The sequence below is a fragment of the Acanthopagrus latus genome, chromosome 20 (assembly GCF_904848185.1).
Source record: "Acanthopagrus latus isolate v.2019 chromosome 20, fAcaLat1.1, whole genome shotgun sequence".
In the NCBI taxonomy this organism is placed as follows: Eukaryota; Metazoa; Chordata; class Actinopteri; order Spariformes; family Sparidae; genus Acanthopagrus; species Acanthopagrus latus.
Window position 1 is genome coordinate 1,109,658 of NC_051058.1, and position 18,616 is coordinate 1,128,273.

The 18,616-nt window shown below is 38.6% G+C and overlaps 1 protein-coding gene across 1 annotated transcript; it reads left to right on the plus strand.

Moving 5' to 3' along the window:
* Positions 1 to 6,661: 6,661 nt before the first annotated feature.
* On the plus strand, positions 6,662 to 17,930 carry ube2d1b (ubiquitin-conjugating enzyme E2D 1b). The gene is made up of 7 exons (XM_037081126.1): positions 6,662 to 6,911; positions 10,070 to 10,133; positions 12,557 to 12,588; positions 12,886 to 12,963; positions 14,084 to 14,189; positions 15,334 to 15,427; positions 15,842 to 17,930. Exons 1-7 carry the CDS (start codon positions 6,888 to 6,890, stop codon positions 15,885 to 15,887), a joined length of 444 nt encoding a protein of 147 aa, XP_036937021.1. The 5' UTR covers positions 6,662 to 6,887; the 3' UTR covers positions 15,888 to 17,930.
* Positions 17,931 to 18,616: the final 686 nt, after the last annotated feature.

The following is an 18,616-nucleotide window of genomic DNA, read 5'->3' on the forward strand; positions in this document are numbered from 1 at the left end:
CTTCATTTGCATTTGACTTAACTGCATGAAACATTAATGTCTGTACAGATATTAACTGCGACTTGTTTCCTCGTACTGTGGGCAGGCTTCGTCTCTTTTCTATGAGATTAACAAAAACCCAAGTTACATGTAGGGTTAATACATTATTAACATTACTGTTGTATAATTTAACGATATTATTGACAACGGACACAAACTGTATTTCCTTGAGGTTGAATTAAAAATGTTTACTGCAGGCCACATTAGCACTACAGTACAGCATTCAGAGAAAAGAGAAACATGATGACAATGCACTAATCAACATTGACTGCATAAGATGTGACATACACAGTGTGCAGTAAATAATATGGCAGTGGCTCTATGTGCAAGATACATGTAGGGAGGATGTGGGAGAAGTGTTGTGGTGTGTTTCACTCTCAGTAGTCGGGCTGATATGCCCCAATTTGAGGTCACTTGTACAGTTAGGGGCCCTGAACATTTTCAGAGAGTCATAGCAAAAATGCCTCATGGTGGCTATTTTACTTACTGCCATAACTGAATAATGTGTTACAAACAAATACAGAACAGGTGACATGTCAGTGTCAATGTAATAGCACCAGAACTGTGCAAGAAACAGACATGAAACTTTACAGGTGTGTGGCTGAGATCAAAATGAATGTCAGGTTTGACGATGGTTGTGGTCTGACCCATGATTACTGAGTTCCCTTGTAATCCTTGACCATTAAAACACAGGGGTAGCCACGTTTTCAGGAGATCAGATGGCTGAAAGTAAAATGGCTGCTTGAGATGCTTTTGTATTGGCTCCATATATAAAAAAGGAAAAGTTCCATGCGTCCATGAAAAAGTCGAAAAGAAAAGATTTTTTGACGTATCACCTGGACCAGCTCGTTCCCTTCTCACAATGTACATGGATTCACCATTAACTCTTCAACTGAACAATTCCTCATGTAATATATGGTACATACTGATGTTGTATATCATTGAAATATTTTAATATAAAAACAGTGGTTGACACAACCCTCTCTGTGTTGTTGGTTGGTTCAGGAGATTTGATGATTCAAAATACATATTTCAGTTTTGGCAGAAAGTAAAATGGCCACCAAGAGGCATTCAAGTGTTAAGGTGCTCAGACTGTACAGCTGTACCAAGTTTCATGCTTTTATAAAAATGTTAACTATTTGCTTGTATATCACCCGCACTACAGTGTGAGTCAGTAGTAAGTTGTTCTAACTTTTGGACATTCTTAATTTTCCAGTGGCTTATAAAGACTTTGGTTACAATACTGAACCAAAAGTTCTGCTTGTTTGTTTCAGGCATATGTCGATGTTGGTATACTGTTACCTGAAGTACTAGACCATCATCAAACAGATCCAGATCCCTAAACCAAAGGAAAATCCCAAATTGCCATTTGATTATAGAGGCAGATTAACTATTCAATGTCATCTTGATGGAATAGGATTGCCGACAGATGAGCATTGTCAATCACACATATTAAGTTATCAAAGCAATCATTAAGGAAAACAGACATTTGTATGTATAACTTAATTTGATAATATTCTATTATTAGTTGCTTTCATGCATATTACTATCAGACATAGGCCTCTAAAAGGCCTCTACAAGCTCCCCTTGAAGGGAAAAGATTGTAATTGTCTCATGTGAACATAAATGAACACATCGTCACATGACTGCACCAGCATGTTCAGTAGATGACATTTAGATGATAGAGAATTAATGCCAAAGACAAAAAGGAATTTTCCAAAACATTTAAAGGGTTTGTGATGCCTGTGGCATGGGTTCACTATGTGACAAATCAGTTAAGCCAGTCAGGTGACCCAACATCCATAATACAACACAAAATAATAAATGACATGATAATTGAACTGCTTTTCCTGCTAAAACTTTAAAATTACATATACATCATAGCTATAGCAGGACTCTAGAGGTGGTAGCAATGCATCCATTGTTAATGTTAATAGTTAGTGTTAGTAAAATATGTGTGGGGCATTGGAGCTGCAGCGGTATCTCGGCAGCTTTATATAGACAGGGTTATTTAGTGGTTCCCAAGCAGAGCAGGATGGCAGTTTATAATTGGATTTGACAAGCCTTAAAAGGGTTAAAAGAGAGAAATAAAGGTGTATTCACTGGGCAGTGTGGTTCTAGTAGGCACAGGATCATCTAAGGGACAATAGGCCTCCAATGCCAGTGGAGTCCCAATAGGAATTTTTACAACTTGGTTTGTCCCAGTTTTTTTCATATCTGCAGTATGCAAAGAATGGGCTCAACATTTTACACTAATGTTGGATTTATAAAGATATTTTAAGTTATTTACACACGCACTCATAAGGGAGTCAGGGGTCTAAAGAATATGCAGCGTTATGGTGACACTCCTATCTTATATGGTGACTATTTTAAGAAAATGTTTGATCCATTCTCTTGTTTCTGACTTCGGTCTGGAGAGTGAAAACATTGTCTTTGCAGTAGGAGAGAGTTAACATCACCTCCTCAGCTCAGGGATATAACATGCTCAATGCCAATGTACAGTATGTCAGGGAGACCACCGGATGATTTAACATTCTGAAATGCACTGCCACTGGGTAACACTAGCTGGGTTCAGATACAGCTTTTGTGCCCTGCTATCCTAGATTTTAGTGCTCTATGTGTTTCCTACATACATTCAATAATGAATATGTTGGAATCAAAGGCAGCCTTTTCCACCTTGTGAGTTCATGGAAATACATGTTGACAGCCTTGTCATAATTATCCCATGTGAAATGAATTATCTGAGGGTCTGACATCAAATTATTCCCCATGAGAGAATCTCAAGACAGGTCCCTAGTTGTGCTGACAATTACACTAATCTGTTTGAAAGTTTATGATATCACCCTTATTGGTCCAAAGTTCCATAAACACAAATACTGCCATCAGTAAACAGATCACAGTTGTTTACAGTGAAACCAACTGCTTTCTAGTGCTTTCTCTTGCCCATAACAACATAATGGTGGTGATGATGATGTGTTTATGCTGTAGGCTTCAATCTGTTTTACATAATGTAGAAATGTCAATATCAATATTTTGTTTCGGCACATGATATGTGTCTGTATGACATCAGTAGAGGCCAAGGCTTCTATGTGTTCGATTCTTCATATTGACTTTACATATTAATATTATTATAATTGGTATTAATAATGACAACAGTAACAACTGTCTTGTGTCCACAGTATTCAAGGTGGATGTGGTAGCCTGTAAGTAGCCTACAACACATTCTGTTGCCAGAAGGTGGCGCTGTGATTTTAACTGAATATTGGCATTTACATAGGTGTCCTCATACTATTCTTGCTTTTCTTGCTATTCTTGCTTTTGACAGTGCATTTACTCAAGTAGTGCACTTAAAGGGTATCTCCATTTTACACATTAAAGTATGTTTAAGGTGATGGGGAGTACAACTGTATATGTGAAAAGGGAGTAGGAAGCCTTCTGTGGCACCAAGGTAAGCTGCATGTAGAATAAATGTCTCCAGTGAAGTCACACAGCGGCTAAGTTACATTGTGGGTAACGTCAGTGCCAGGTTTTGAAAAGCAGTCCATTGATTTAACACAGTCCTATAACACCACTGGACTCATTATTTACATTTACATTTACATTTAGGGCATTTAGCAGACGCTTTTGTCCAAAGCAACTAACAATAAGTACATTTGTCACAAGAGAGATACCACGAAATATCATTGTCAATTGAAAGAAGTGCAAATGTGATATGGTATAAGTGCTGAAGATACGAACGTACAAGTGCATACAATTTTTAAAAACTTTTTTTTTGGGGGGGGGGGGGGGGGTGTGCTATGTAGAATCAAGGTGAAGTCTGAACAAATCATTATGAATGGTTTAAAAACAAATGACCAACTCAATAGAACAAAACATATCACAGACATATAGCCTTTTTTATTCTGCACATTCTTCTTCCTTTTCAAAACCTGGTGGAGGACTGTCACAATATCAGAGTTTCGCGGACGATTATCATGGCCAAAAGTATTCATGATAACATTTTTGTCAAATGATTAACATTCGTTATATGAGTTTAGGGAGGTGGAAAGATAGTCTATGTAACCATACATGTCTGTTGTTTCGACATGATTTGACACAGCAGTAGTAAATGAGTAGTTTAGGTCTTGGTCTTGTCTCGGTCTCGACCTCTAAATGTCCGTACTCTCAGGTCTCAGTAATGTCTTTGTCTCGGTTGGTGCGGTCTTGACTACAACACTAGCACTTGGTAATCAACTCGTCAGGGCTTCCCCACAATGAGCAAGCTGCTGCAGGAGAGTGGTGAGTTGTGTTCACTTTTCAATAGCAATACGGCAAAGTTTGCAGATGTTCTGTGATGTGCTGGGACCCTATTTGTACTGTTGCTGAAGTTTGGTGCCGTTCTGAGCATTATTTGTGGCTATGAGTGGCTTTTTGATGGCGGTTTCTTGCTGGAGGCATAGACTGCAGTGTATTGTTATCGTGCGGTCTTTCCTGAGGTTGCTAAAACTACATAGGCTAGCGGTCAGAAAACTTGATCTCTTGAGGAGGGGGTCTTACTCAGTGTCACGGCATGTTAGACCATGGATTAAACTTACGCTGGAATATCCCTTTAAGTATATCTGCTTTATACTTCCTTTATACTTCAACATCGCAATGTCTGAGTTTTCCGAGCCCCTAACATATGTTTCTACAGCAGAATTATAATCTCTACAAAAAGAATAAACTGGTAGATATTACATAACAGTGACAACTGTCCATCGACAGTGATATGTCGTGGTTTCTCTCGTGACAAATGTACGTACAGCAAGTCGCATTTGGACAAAAGCGTCTGCTAAATGCCCGAAATGTAAACGTACAATCCTTGTGTGAGCATGCTGCCATTGTCTCTCGTTCTTCTCTGATTTTTTTCCTTTTCTCCTATCTCTGTGATGCATAAATTTCATTGTTTGTGGGACTAATAAAGGAATTCTGAATCTGATTCTGTGTGAATGGTTTGAAATTACTCTGCCTCTTGTGTTTGTGAAGGCTGGCCTCTTCCAGGATCCCCAACATGGAGAGGAGGTTTTAGGCTCAAGTCTGTTTGGTAATGTAAGTTGCTCAATGTCCTCCCAGATCCATGTTTCTCATATATGTTTATAATCTATCCATATTTCTTTCCTTACTGTCAGTCATTTTATAAGGATAGAGGGTGTTGTATGCTGTACAGATCTTACAGCCCCTCGAGGGACATTTGTGATTATGGGCTGCATTTCCTTTGTGGGGATGTTCGAAGTCAGTCAACACACAAAAATTCAAACACTTATTCTTATGGAATATTACCTATGTGGGTGCTCAAAGTATTTTTTTCAGCAATTTGAGCTGTGCACGTTGCTGTGAACTGGATGGATAGATGTCAGTTTAAGCATTGTTTAAAGATTTGTTGTTCCTTTTTGTAAGCATCTGAAAACCTTTATTCCAGCCCAGAGGCCTGTGGATGCTGGTTGTGGTGTTCAAAGGGATATAGCAGGGGAGTGTTAAACTTTTAGGTGTTCCTGGAAAGACTAATCTAAAATTAGAATAGCTTAAACTTTGACTTATTCTCAATTTTAACTTCAGGCACATTGAAATAAATCTAATCTTTGTAAACAGCACCCCCTGTTGCATGGAAAAGTCACTGCCAGTGTTTTAGCTCCACACAAAGCATGTGCACTTTTTCAAAAATGTATCTTGTCTTAGATGTTTTTTGTACAACATGACAGTCAGAAATTAGACTCTTGAAACATGTGTTCTTGTCTTTTACATTACAGTGAGCATTTAAATCTTTTTGGTCAAAGTAGCATCATCTTTGCAGAGTAAATCAGAGCAGACTCTTTAAATCAATCAGCAACCAAAGTGCAGAAGGGTTAATGTTAACAGAAGTCAATGGCCACTTGTTGTTAACTGGGTTATTTACAAAATTTGTGTGATTTACAAAAAACGAGCAAGTTTCACAAGTTTGCTCATTTTAGCATGTCAATTGACATTGACATGTCATGTCAATTGATTTGGGAAAGACATTGCTGATCAATCAAAAACAAAAACAAAAACAAACAAAAACAAATAAAAACAAAAAAATTCCAGCTGAGATTTCAGCTGGCAATGTGTGTAAAGTACTTACCAAATGTTAAATCTCATGAAGTCATAGTTGTAAATGTGTACATCTCCCTCTCTGCCCATCCTGAAGGTAGAATCCACAGCAAGTTTCATTTCACATCATGTCTCTGGATACAAGGTGGCCACAGGACTGTGCACCACATCCATTAATCTTGTTCTCATCAACAATAATTCAGAACATCGGTGCAGAGGAAGAGAAAATATAGAGTACTGGATCATTTCTAAGCACAGACATATGATGCATCTGATTGAACACAACGAGTGGCCTACTTTTTACCCAGTCATTTTAAAGAATAAGCTTTTCTTAAGGCAACATTGTGTAATTGTTGTTTGTGGCTGATAGTTTACATGTGCAAAGCTGATCATTTGTAACCAAAATATAAGTACAGATATACAAAAACTTATACAGAATAAGCAGAATTTTCATAGGCTTCACCCAAGTCACGCAAAGCTTTAACAGCGTTAATGGGCCTGTCATTGCCAGACTACTGTCATTCCGGTTACACCCACTAGCAAAATACAGAACTACATTTCCCATGTTCCACTTCGTGGGAGCGACCGTAAACAGAAGATTACGGAAACAAAAGAGGTTTTTATAAAAACACACAACACAAACATATCCCGGGCTGTCGAAGTACTACAGGGACAAACTACATCCACCGACTTCGCTTCTGTTAACAGAAGTTCAGAGAAAGAACGAGTAAAAGTGAGTCGACGACCGAACCGCTCCAGTCAACATGGCACTGAAGAGAATACAGAAGGTATGTTTGATTAGCTTGCCATGGTTGCCAGCTAACAGCAGCGTTAGCTAAGTGGCTCAGCGAATGCTAATGTTAGGATTCATTACCGAAAAAAATGGTTGTCAACGAAAATTCAACCCTACATCCGCATTAAAACAACTTCTGGCGAACTTTAGAAGGTTTTTGGAGTTAATCGGTGGGTTGACACCCCTCGGCAAAGGTAGCGCACAGTCAACGACAACTTTAAAGTTTCGTGCTGTCGCTAACAAATAGCTCAGTGGGTTTTGTGACTGCAGTGCTGCCTCCATGTCACTATTGTCGACGCTGTGACATTCCTGGTCCTGGCCTAAAGGACTCAAACTCCCTCTAAACTCCATAATGTCCTCTGGAACATGCGCCAGCATTTCACAATGACGCGTGATACTCGCTTTACTTCAGACCCTTTTCACACTGGCACCTTTTAGTACTAGTGTTTGGGGTTAACACGGTACTATGTTAGCTGGCAACGTTCATCTGAATGTGTGTGTGGTTGACATAGCTACAGCAGATGTTGAAAACAGGAAGATAACACGTAGCTGTCCTCATTAATGCCTCTTTGTTAAGTATTTAATTAAACGCAGCAGATTCATCTTTGGAGTCTGTTTGTGGAAACGTGTCACGTACTAACACTCCCTGTCCCTGTATGAACGGTGCTTGTTTTCTAGGGAAGATGGAAACAGAAACAAATTCAAAGGTCCATATATTTAAAGTGATGGAAAAGAAGTAACATGACCTGAACCAACATATTGTGTCACCAAATCATAAAAAATAACAATCTATCTATTATCTTTAAAGTTATGACAGACTACTTAATACATGTCTTGTAGTATAGAGTATGAGAAACTCATAAGAAGCTAGAAAATAATTTCTTGTTCAGATAACCTGCTACCTGCTGCCAAAAGAGAGCAACAACTGGACAAAACCAAAATACTTTGAAGAATATCCTGCTCATGACGGATTGTCAGTTATAGAAAACATGCACTATATGGCCAGAAGTATAAATACTCCAATGTTACAACCATGTGTGATCATCACTGAGTTTGTGCAGCCGATGCAGGATCTTCAAACTTATTTTTCCGTGATTACATGTGCACTGCAGTTTTTAATTACGTGTTGTGCTAACTGCAGACAGTGTGGTTGATAAGGCTGCCTTTTAGGAATTGCCTTTATATATGATATATGACTTATAGAAGTTTCACCAAAGATCAAATTCACGTTGATTTGGTGACGCACTGTGTTGGATAAGGTCATGTTATTCCTCTCCCACATCATGAAGCTCCATCAGACAAACAGATGCATTTAAAAACTTTATTAGGGAGACAGAAATCTTTCCTGTTCCTTGTTTCCATCTTCCAAAACAAGCACCATTCAGACAGGGGTTCAGAGTGTAAGTATATTACACGTTTCCATGGGCTCCAAAGATTAACCTGCTATGTTTAATGAAAATCTAATATGAACAAGGACTGCTGTGTATTCTCTTCCTGTTTTCAACATCAATCCCAAACACCAGTACTAGCCGATATAAGAAAACAAATTCAGTCTACCTGCATCAGAGCAGAGCCAGTAATCCCAGGATTAAAAATTGGTGTTAGCCCACTTTGGGTCGTGCCAGGATTGTGTCAGTCTGAAAGTTTTCCTTACCTGGGACTGAGAAGGGGCTAAGAATGCTGTTAGTGCAGTGTGAAAGTACTTTTAATGTTAGTGGACAACTGCCCTGTTGTATTTGATGTACTGTTGCTCTTTTGACAGTAGACGAGTAAACATTTCTTCAGAGCATGCAATGCCATTCATTTTTAACTGTTTCAGTTTCTTCTGTTATTGCCAGACATAGGAACCAAAGATAAAGTGAGATCAATAGGTTGGTGAGGTATGTTGAAGCTACAGTTTTCAGTGAGCCTGTAGTGGCCTGTAGTGGCTCTTTGTGAACCCGGCTAGATTGCTGCCAATCTAATCTAGGTCCATCTAAACCACCCTACACTCTCTACTCTGAGCAAAATTCATTTTCAGCTCAGAGAGTAAGTTTCATATGCACACTTGCCAAGCCCTAAGTTAGCAATTTCATCAAACAAACCTGCAATTACAACAATGCCATCTGTATATATTGTGTTAAGCTTGAGCTGTTTACCTCCACCTCAACCTAACTGATGTAGACAGTGGTGTGTGTCTTTGCCTCCTTTTTTAAAAAATTAACAATCAGTTTGTAGGCTTGTTGATTTAGAGTAGTATGTTGTTCTCTCTGCACCACTCTGCAAGATATTTTCACATCCTCCTAATATGAACTAGGACTGTGCAATATATTGTTTCAGAATCGACATTGCAATGTGCACATGCACAACTGTTACATCACAGGACAAACAAAAGCCCTGCATTGAAAATGTTATTAAAGTCAATGTAAGCAAGTATATTCAATGAAGCCTACTTAAAATGTTAAAAGCAATCAATGCAGAATAATGGTATTAATATTGTAGTCACAGGGGATATGTAATTGTTATTACTCATGCATTTCTTTAAAAGCAGGATTTTACTATTACAGTTGGTTAAAGGGGAAGCAAATGCTGACACCTCCACAATCCTTGTTCTCTCCAATTAACTATACAAACCTCCAAATTATTAAAAATAGATTTAAATACATTTTGTTGCTGAACCTGTTACATGTCTACAGACAAAACAAGTATAAGTAAAAAAAAAAAAAAAAATTTTAAAAAACCTGTCTTAAAAACTAGGGCTTTAGGGCTAACACCTAAATGGACCGTCATCAACAATGTTATCCAAAAAAAACCCCAAACAAATAATTTGCATTATTCAGTGTGAAAGCTGACTTTGAAACCAGCAGTTGGCAGACATCTTAACTCAAGATCCACTCCTCCATTCATTGAAGAATACAATGAGATGTGACAGAGAGAACCAGACAAAGCTAGCTGACCTTGAGTTAAGATGGATTTTTATTTTGTTTGTTTTTTATGTCAGTGTTTTGGCTGGTATCTATTACATGAAACAGCTTTACTCAAAAAGCTTGTGTGATACACATGAAGTGAATTGCCTTTATTTTTTTCTCTAAAGTTAAAAATGAGGAGTATTACTTTTGATCAGTACCTGTTCAGCTGATTCATTACCAGCAATGTTTGTTCTGTATTGAGCAGGAGTTGCAGGACCTGCAGAGAGACCCTCCAGCACAATGTTCTGCTGGACCAGTGGGAGATGACCGTAAGTACACACACACGTTTAATTAATTACAATTACACAATTTCCTCCCATTCACATCCTCATGTTAGCAAAAATTCAAATTAAAAAAGCTACTCTAATTTATCAGATGTATGTTGCCTGGCAGTTTTTTCAGAAGCCTCCTTGTCATGTGACTCAGTAACTCTAAATCAGTAACACTACTAAATTGTATCACTACACAGGACAAAAAGGACTCATATTTTTAATGTATATGACTTCTCCATTTCATTTATCTTGACTGTTTCTCAAATCAAAATGAAGCATTTTTGACCCACCTGTTGCTAACTGTTCAACTCTCACATTGGAAAGTGCCTTGACTTTATTCTTTTCTTAACTTTTCCCATCAGGCTCTGTACCCTTTTTGAGTTTGGTAATAAAAAGGTCATGGCAGATGTGCACACAAACTGTGAATGCTAAACACGCCACACACATTTGCCAGCCTTTTCCCCCCGTGTCTTTAAAAATCCAGCAGCAGTGTGTAAAATTTCTATGATGATTGTTTTGGCACCTTTATCTTTTTTGTTAGAAGCAGCTGTCATAGTTAGGGGAGAAAGAAATATTCAAAGCTTCTCGTCCAGATTCTAATTCAGGGGATTGCCGATAAAATCAGCTCTGCTGTCCTCAAGCTTTATCAGCAGCTACTTTTGGAAGCAGGCCAAATGTCAAATGACACCCATTATCCTAGCCATTGTTGGGAAAAACTGCTCCTAAATGTTACTTGGTTAAATATTTCCCTCTTATGTAACAGCAAATCCATAAACTGAACCGAATGTATTGAGTCACCACTATAAATGAGCTGCTCGCTGCAGACTGAGAGAGCCATTGTCAGTTCAATTGTGAATCACACTGCATTGTTTCCTCATCAAAGACCACAAAAGTCACTGAAAAGAGAGTACTGAACACATTACTAAACTGAGGACAATCAGAATAAGGACTGAATGTCACAGTCATGTGAATGATGAAGGGTTCACCTAATCCTTTAAGCCCCAGAATGATTTTGGGTGTGATTTGTTCACTTACTGACGTACAGCTGAAGTGCACTTGAACAGCGATGTAACCACTTAGGGAAAAAATGTACTGAACGACATAATGTCTCTGAGTCTTTGACCTGAACATAGTGAGTCAACTGCACTGCTGGCCAGCAAAAAGACTAAAAAACTTGACAGCTCTGCTGTGCACATTTACACTAGTTATACTAGAACTATGATTGGACACTCAAAATTTTTGTGACGGGTTTACCCAAGGGTCAGTCACGATTCATTCTTCCCTTACAACTTATTTTGTGAGTGAAAGTGGGACTAGAACTGTTTGAGAAATAGAGCAGCACACAGTGCAGAGCAAGTGTCAGAATCAGAATTACTCTATTAGTTACGCAATTGGGGAAATTTGTGCATCATTGCTGGTTTTAGACTGAGGCAGTTGTCATTTTCATTCCCAGCACCTGCACCCACCTGTGCGCCCCTGGGTGTGTAGGTCTTAAAATGAGGTGTGCTCAGGTGCATTGATGGTAGACCGCTATCTTGAGGCAGCAGAAGATGACAGCACCATAGACCAACAAAAATCTGGTCTAAAGTCAAACTGCAGTCTGTTTCCTGATATTTAAAGGACACATTAGATGCCCCTTAACAGGCAGGTTCACACCGTTCATAGACTCTGATTTTATGATTATGAGGCTGCTTTCGGTTATTTTAGACATTTACATGAACACAGTCATGTACTGTCATGTACAAACATCATGGCACATTTGATCAGCTAAACTAAAAGCTGTAGTTATAAACTTAAAAGTAAACCAGTCAGCAGTTGACAATAATCAATTAAGTTTATCAGCTGTTCCTTGTGCACAGTTAATGAAGAGATACCTATAAAATTTCCACTGCTGGAGGATCACTGCAGGTTATGTCATTAATATTTTGCTCATTAAGGACGTAGTTTTCCGCTCTCATCCCACCATAATTGATTGGGATGATTTTTATGACCCTTCCCACCTAATCCATAGACTGAGAATCGCGCACACACAGGGGGACCTGCAGCAGCGCTCCTCCTCCTCAGTTTTATATCAGTGTATTTTTTCATATGCAGCCCAAAAAGAGTTGTTGATGGGACAGATGATTGTGAAGCAGCGGGGCAGAGGGTCCAGGAGCACCTGGCTCTTAAAGTGAATGAGAGAAAAAACACACCCTTGACTACTTCAGAGTATAATACCACCTCTTTGCGCCATGTGCTACACTTTGCACCCAGATTATCCACCGTTTAACCAGCGAACTAGACTTGGACACATCCTAAAAGCTTGCGAGCTGTGCTGTAGTCTAAATAGGGCCCAGTGTTGGATGGTGGATCATGAACATTGTGACATGCAGAGCTGACTTTCTCCTTTATCTCTCTCTTTCTCCCTCAATTGCTTCAAGTGTTTCATTGGCAGGCGACCATAATGGGTCCGGTGAGTATTGTGCTATCACATAGTCTCCTGTAATTGTGCTATATTAGAAATACTGCTGGAGTAACGATTAAGACCACCGTGGGGACATAAAAAAGTTTCAAGGGATTTGAAATACCTTAAAGAGTTGTTTTTAGTCCCAAAGTGATATTTAGCAAGATCTGTGGCACTCAGTTTTTTTTTATACAGGACTAAATAACTTCTTGATAGAGCTGATTAATACTAGACAGAATCAAAATGTGGTCGGTTTTAACGTGAATTGTTTAACTGACAGAGATATCTCCTATGTCTTTATATCAGGGTGACAGTCCTTACCAAGGAGGAGTTTTCTTTCTCACAATCCACTTCCCTACCGACTACCCATTTAAGCCACCAAAGGTAAGATCTGGTTTGGTTTCTCAAAGCTTTGCTCTGCCATATTGTTCAATGTATCTTGGGTGTTGGGCTGTCAGGAAACCCTCTAGTCCTGAAAACATCTGATATGTTGTGAATTATGTGAGCATGGTTTTCCTACAGAATCCATTACAATCATGAAATGTACAAACCTGAAAGTTACTATCAAGCTAAATCCATGGCCTCTTGCTAAAATGCCCTGTGTCATCAAATAAACAATGTTATTCCCTCATACAGTATATAACTGATTTTGATCTCCCATTTCTGTTTAAAACATCATACAATATAGACCCTATATTCACTTCCTGGTACACAACTGGTGGTTGATTTGCCTTGCTGAAGTCTGCCAACTTCAGCATGTCAGTTTCATTAAAAAGCTATGAGTGTAAAGGTTTAAAGGATAGTTAAACACATATGTCCGACCTGTCTGATGTTTCTGTTGTGCATTCTTTTCAGTTTTTGCCATATTTCCTCTCTCCCACAGCTGTCCCTCAGAATGTGGCAACCAGCTTCACTTGGTTCTCAATAAGAAGCTGTTTTGGTTGTTATTGGTTGTTACACATATAATCTTGGCTTTAAGTACTAACTCGACCTCACTGTTGCGGACTTTGCCTACAGTTACAGTACAGGTGCATACATTGAGTAGGGATGGGCATTTTAGGCAAAAATGGGAACTCCTCGATGATTGTTCCGGGATCTGCTGTTTGTATGTACTGTAGCATATAGCAGCACTGATTAATATTGGCCTCAACCAAAGCCTGTAATTATGTAATACCACCAGGTTATTTCCAGGCACTGGTAAAAACAAGGGGCAAAAAAAGCGGAAAATAGATTTATTTTTTTTTTCAGTCAAAACCAAAGTCACATGAACTACCTCAAATTCTTCTGATCTTGTGAATGTTTGAAAATCATGATCCATCCCTAAAATTTATAGCTCAGAACCCCTGTGTCACAGGTGTCTAGTTATACAGTCTCATCAGGTAATCTAACCTTTCTAGGGCCCTGTGTCCATATAGCATTTATTTTTGTATTTGTATAGAAGCATGAAAGTACATCTTCTCTGCTTATACAGACCTGTGTAAATAACTTGTGTTTTTATTTACAGGTAGCATTTACAACAAAGATTTATCACCCAAATATAAATAGCAATGGGAGTATCTGTTTGGACATTCTACGGTCACAGTGGTCTCCAGCACTGACAGTGTCTAAAGGTAACTACTGTCTCCATCTGCTTTCACTGTGTCAAATGTAACTGCAACAACAACCGTATGTCAGTTTTAAATGCTGTCTCCTTTTTAAGAGGCAACAATGTTTAATAAACCCAATAGTGGCTGTGAAGTCACTGATGAAGTGACCTCCGTGCTACTGTGAGTTGTCTCAGCACGCACCAAGCACAGGTGTAAGCCTCTTTTATTTCTTGACACCACCAAGTGCGGCTCGTGCATCTCGTCCTGTGTCTTGCATCCTGCAGCTTCTCTCCTGTGCACCTCCCATGCATCCTCCATTTGAGGTCCAGCATGCTACTGCATATAAAGGGAGACGGTGATTAGTAACCATATGCCATCTCTGTCAATCACTCACCTAGCACTGCTCTCCTGAGCCCACTCCACCTCTCTCTCTCCTGCAGCTGCGCCTCAACCATGCTCATCTCCACATCTATAATATTATAATTTAAAGCCTCTTCAATCTCAGCTCATTTGACAAAACTGTTGTTGTATATAACATGCATACATGCGTACTTACATACATACATACATACATACATACATACATACATACATACATACATACATACATACATACATACACAAACAAACCTCACTACTGCTGAACTCCCACGCCTGAAATGATGAGTGTGAGTGAAGAGGTATTGAAGATTATACCATTAGGATTTCTGAATCGCCTTGTACATTGTAATACTGCCCAAACTATATCGAATATCAGTTTAAAACCGCTTGTGTAGTATAATCCAAGTCTCATTCATATAGCTGTATGCTCAACACTTCCAAAAAACCTTGCTAATTAAATCCTTTCTGGATAAAAGCCTGAGGGCAAACTAATACTGAACACCCACAGTCAGTCATGTCAAGCAGCTGCCTGGTGGCGATCCCAACTCAGTACTTACAGTCAAACTGACTCATGATAGGCCTACTACTATGCCAACATGTATCATGACAGCCTAATAGATAGGTAGATAGGATGTTGGTGTCCTAGTCTATGCTGACCAGATGCACAGGACACAGAAGTTATCACTCCTGGTGACTGCATGTTGGATCTATCAGGAGTAGGCTCAATTTAACCACATTTAATCTTCATGTAGACTAATGCGATATTTTTGATTTCTCTTTCTTCCAGTTTTATTGTCCATATGTTCATTGCTTTGTGATCCAAACCCTGACGACCCCTTAGTTCCAGACATAGCACACATCTACAAGAACGACAAAGACAAGTGAGTATACGTACAGACTGAGGATTAACTTCAGGGCCTTTGTCCACATAATGGTTCTCTCTAGCAGAGTGTTGCTGGCAGTGCCCTTTGGAGCACTGTTTTGAAGCACTGGTGATGTGAGGGAAAAGATTCTGCATGTTGATTTAGATTGACGTAAGCTAATTGTATTTTTGGTTACCAGGGTTACAGGTAAGTCCTGTCCCATCTAAACTGGGAGTGTACTGAACAAAGATGCTTGGCCACACGATGGTGCAATTGCTCTCTCCTCATTGGGAATAATTTAAAAAGATGCTGACACTGTAATACAATAAGCAGACCTTATTAGGACATAAGCCCATGTTGTCTTCTAATATCAGCATCAGGTGACGTGCAGTTGTCATCCACTGACTTCGCTCTCTTCTCTTCTCTTTGCAGATACAACAGACTAGCAAAAGAATGTACCCAAAAGTATGCCATGTAAAGAAAAAAAAAAAGATAAAAACATGCTGAGAATTTTTCTTTATCCTTCATTTTTTAAGTCACAACACACTGTACATTATAGTATAGAATCATGAAGTAATCTTAGTTGAACTGTCATTATTATTCTATGGAAACCCTGAACAGCCATGGGTCAAACAATTTCCTCTGTTTTGCTGCAACAATGTACTGAATATAGTTTTTCTCACAACCACAAGTTATTTACGTCATTATCACGGAATGCATTTACCAGTTATCATGATAAAACAAAACCATGTTCCTACTTATTACTTAAAGAGATCAATAGTGCCTTGCCAGCATGCGTACACAACATCTTGACAATTGTAGCCACTGATGTCAGATTGAGGAGTGCTCTTTATTGATCAGTGCATCAGAACGAACATTTGTTTTGTATGTACTTTTTTGGCACACCATGCAAACAAGCACTGACGTTGGTAGTTTTTAAAAAAAAATTTCCACAGGCCAACAAGAAGTTGTAGCCTGCTGACGATCAACTCAAGCAAATGTTACTACATTTGCTTGAGTTGATCTTCACTGTATGTAAGACTGTTATTTCATCTGCCCTGTCTCTACACAGAATGGATGATTTAAGCATTGTAGCTGCTTACACTGTAATTTTACCTGTCACCATACACCTTACATAACGATCACTCCAGCCAGCTAATCCTCACAAGTGTCTCACTCTTTAAAGTCCACGTGGGAACAAACATTACATTAAAATACTATTGTTACAACTATAATTTACAGTAGCCATCATGTAAATGCCCTCATATCAGAACAACAGGTAAAGCATTCAAAAGTTCATATGGTTGACTTTGAAGCTCTCAAACCAACACTACGGAGCAGTGTGTGTATGTCATGATCCACTCTTATGAATGTATCATATGATAAATGATCTCCTTGTCTTGGCAAAATAAACAGTTATCTTTTGATAATGACATAAATAGCTTGGGATCTCATGAAAACAAAGAAAATGTAATTTGTTATCACAGGGAAATAGAGGAAATAAGATATTTGACCCATAGCCACTCAGGGTCTCCGTACTAACCAGACCATGTCATGTACATTATTATTATTTTTTTATTGGTGGAGAGGGTTATTTCGCAGATGCAATTGCCTGTGGTCATTTAATGGAGGCAGTTAAAAGTCAAGTTAAGCATGTCGTTTTTGCGTCGAGGAAATTGTATTCATGATACACAAGTTTATTAGAAATTGTTTTACATCATTCTTGATTATTGGATCATCCACCATATGCTAGTCAGCAACAAGCCATTTTTCTAGAGGGGCTGAATAATAGTGCCATTGGATGGCATACATGTAATAAAAAAAAAAGCTGCTCCATAACTGGATAATCCCAGATTCAGATCCATCAGCAGTTACAAAGGAACGCACTGAACCATACTGGAAATATGGAAGGGTGCAAGCCAAATATGGAATCCCTCCATTCTGACATGTATGTAAAACAAAAGAAGAATGACGCGGTCATGATGCCCCCTTTAACATGAAACCTTCAGCTCACTTTGTGTACTGAGCATTGGAGGTTGTTGTTGAGTTATTTTGCATCTTGTAGCAGACAAAGTTGAATGGAACAATGTGCTTCTGCAGTTGGCCTGAATACTGGAAGCAATTCCAAGTTGAGTGACGTATTACTGTGTTCTTCATCTCTTATTATTCTTACCATTCATATTTGTATTCTTTTTATTGTATAGTATTTAAAATATATTGAACTCCAATATGTTTTATATCGTTTTATTTAAATTAGTCATCACAATATGAATCTGACATTAAAACAGTGTACTCTTTGCCTGATGTTTGGTTGGATTTACACAGGCACAAAGATCAGATTTTTAACGTGTATCTAAGGGTTTAATATGTTCTTCTTGTTGACCTCCATTCTGTCTGTTTATCCATCTATTATGTGAAAAGGGTAAAATGCCATTGTCTGTTCTTGTATAAACAGTCTCTCGTGTCTGAGACCTGTGTGGCACCTTTTGTACTGAATTAAAGAATGGTACGATTTTTATGACTTACTGGTCTAGGTCAGTCTGTTTGTATTTCTTTCTTTTTTGATGGTTTATCACAGAGCTTAATGTAAATGTGTGGACAACAGTTTGTGACTTAATGTGATATTGTATGGTTGACATCAGTGTCATAGTCAAGACCAAGTCATGACCAAGACCAGTTGGGAGTCCCACAAAACAAAACAAGAGCACAGCCCAAAGGCACAATTTTATCAGATCCCCTCTTGCATAAAATATCCTCAATTGAGTAAGAATTGAATGCAAATGGCCTCTTTTATCATTACCATATAATATATGTGTATGCATAATGTACTCTGAGATATGACTTGATACAATAATCAAAAAGCGTTGCAGAGGTGAATTTTACTTCGTTTTCTATGAGCAATAAAATACAATCACGACAGACCTGAAATCTAGTTACCATCTTTATTCAACGTTCCTTTTTCATGTTTCACAACCAAACTGACACGAAACTATTCTTTTCAGCATGTTCCCTTCTTTTGTGGTAATTGTCCACCAATAGAAACCATCATGAAGTACATAAAGTATCCAACATTTTTTTTCAGTGCAGTCATTTCCCTGCAGCTATGGTCGTGACTGTTCCTGAAATAAATTCCAGCGTGCTCACAGCAGAATACGTGACAGTGGCAGTGACGTAACACCATGGAGGCCAACTGTCGTAAAACCTTAA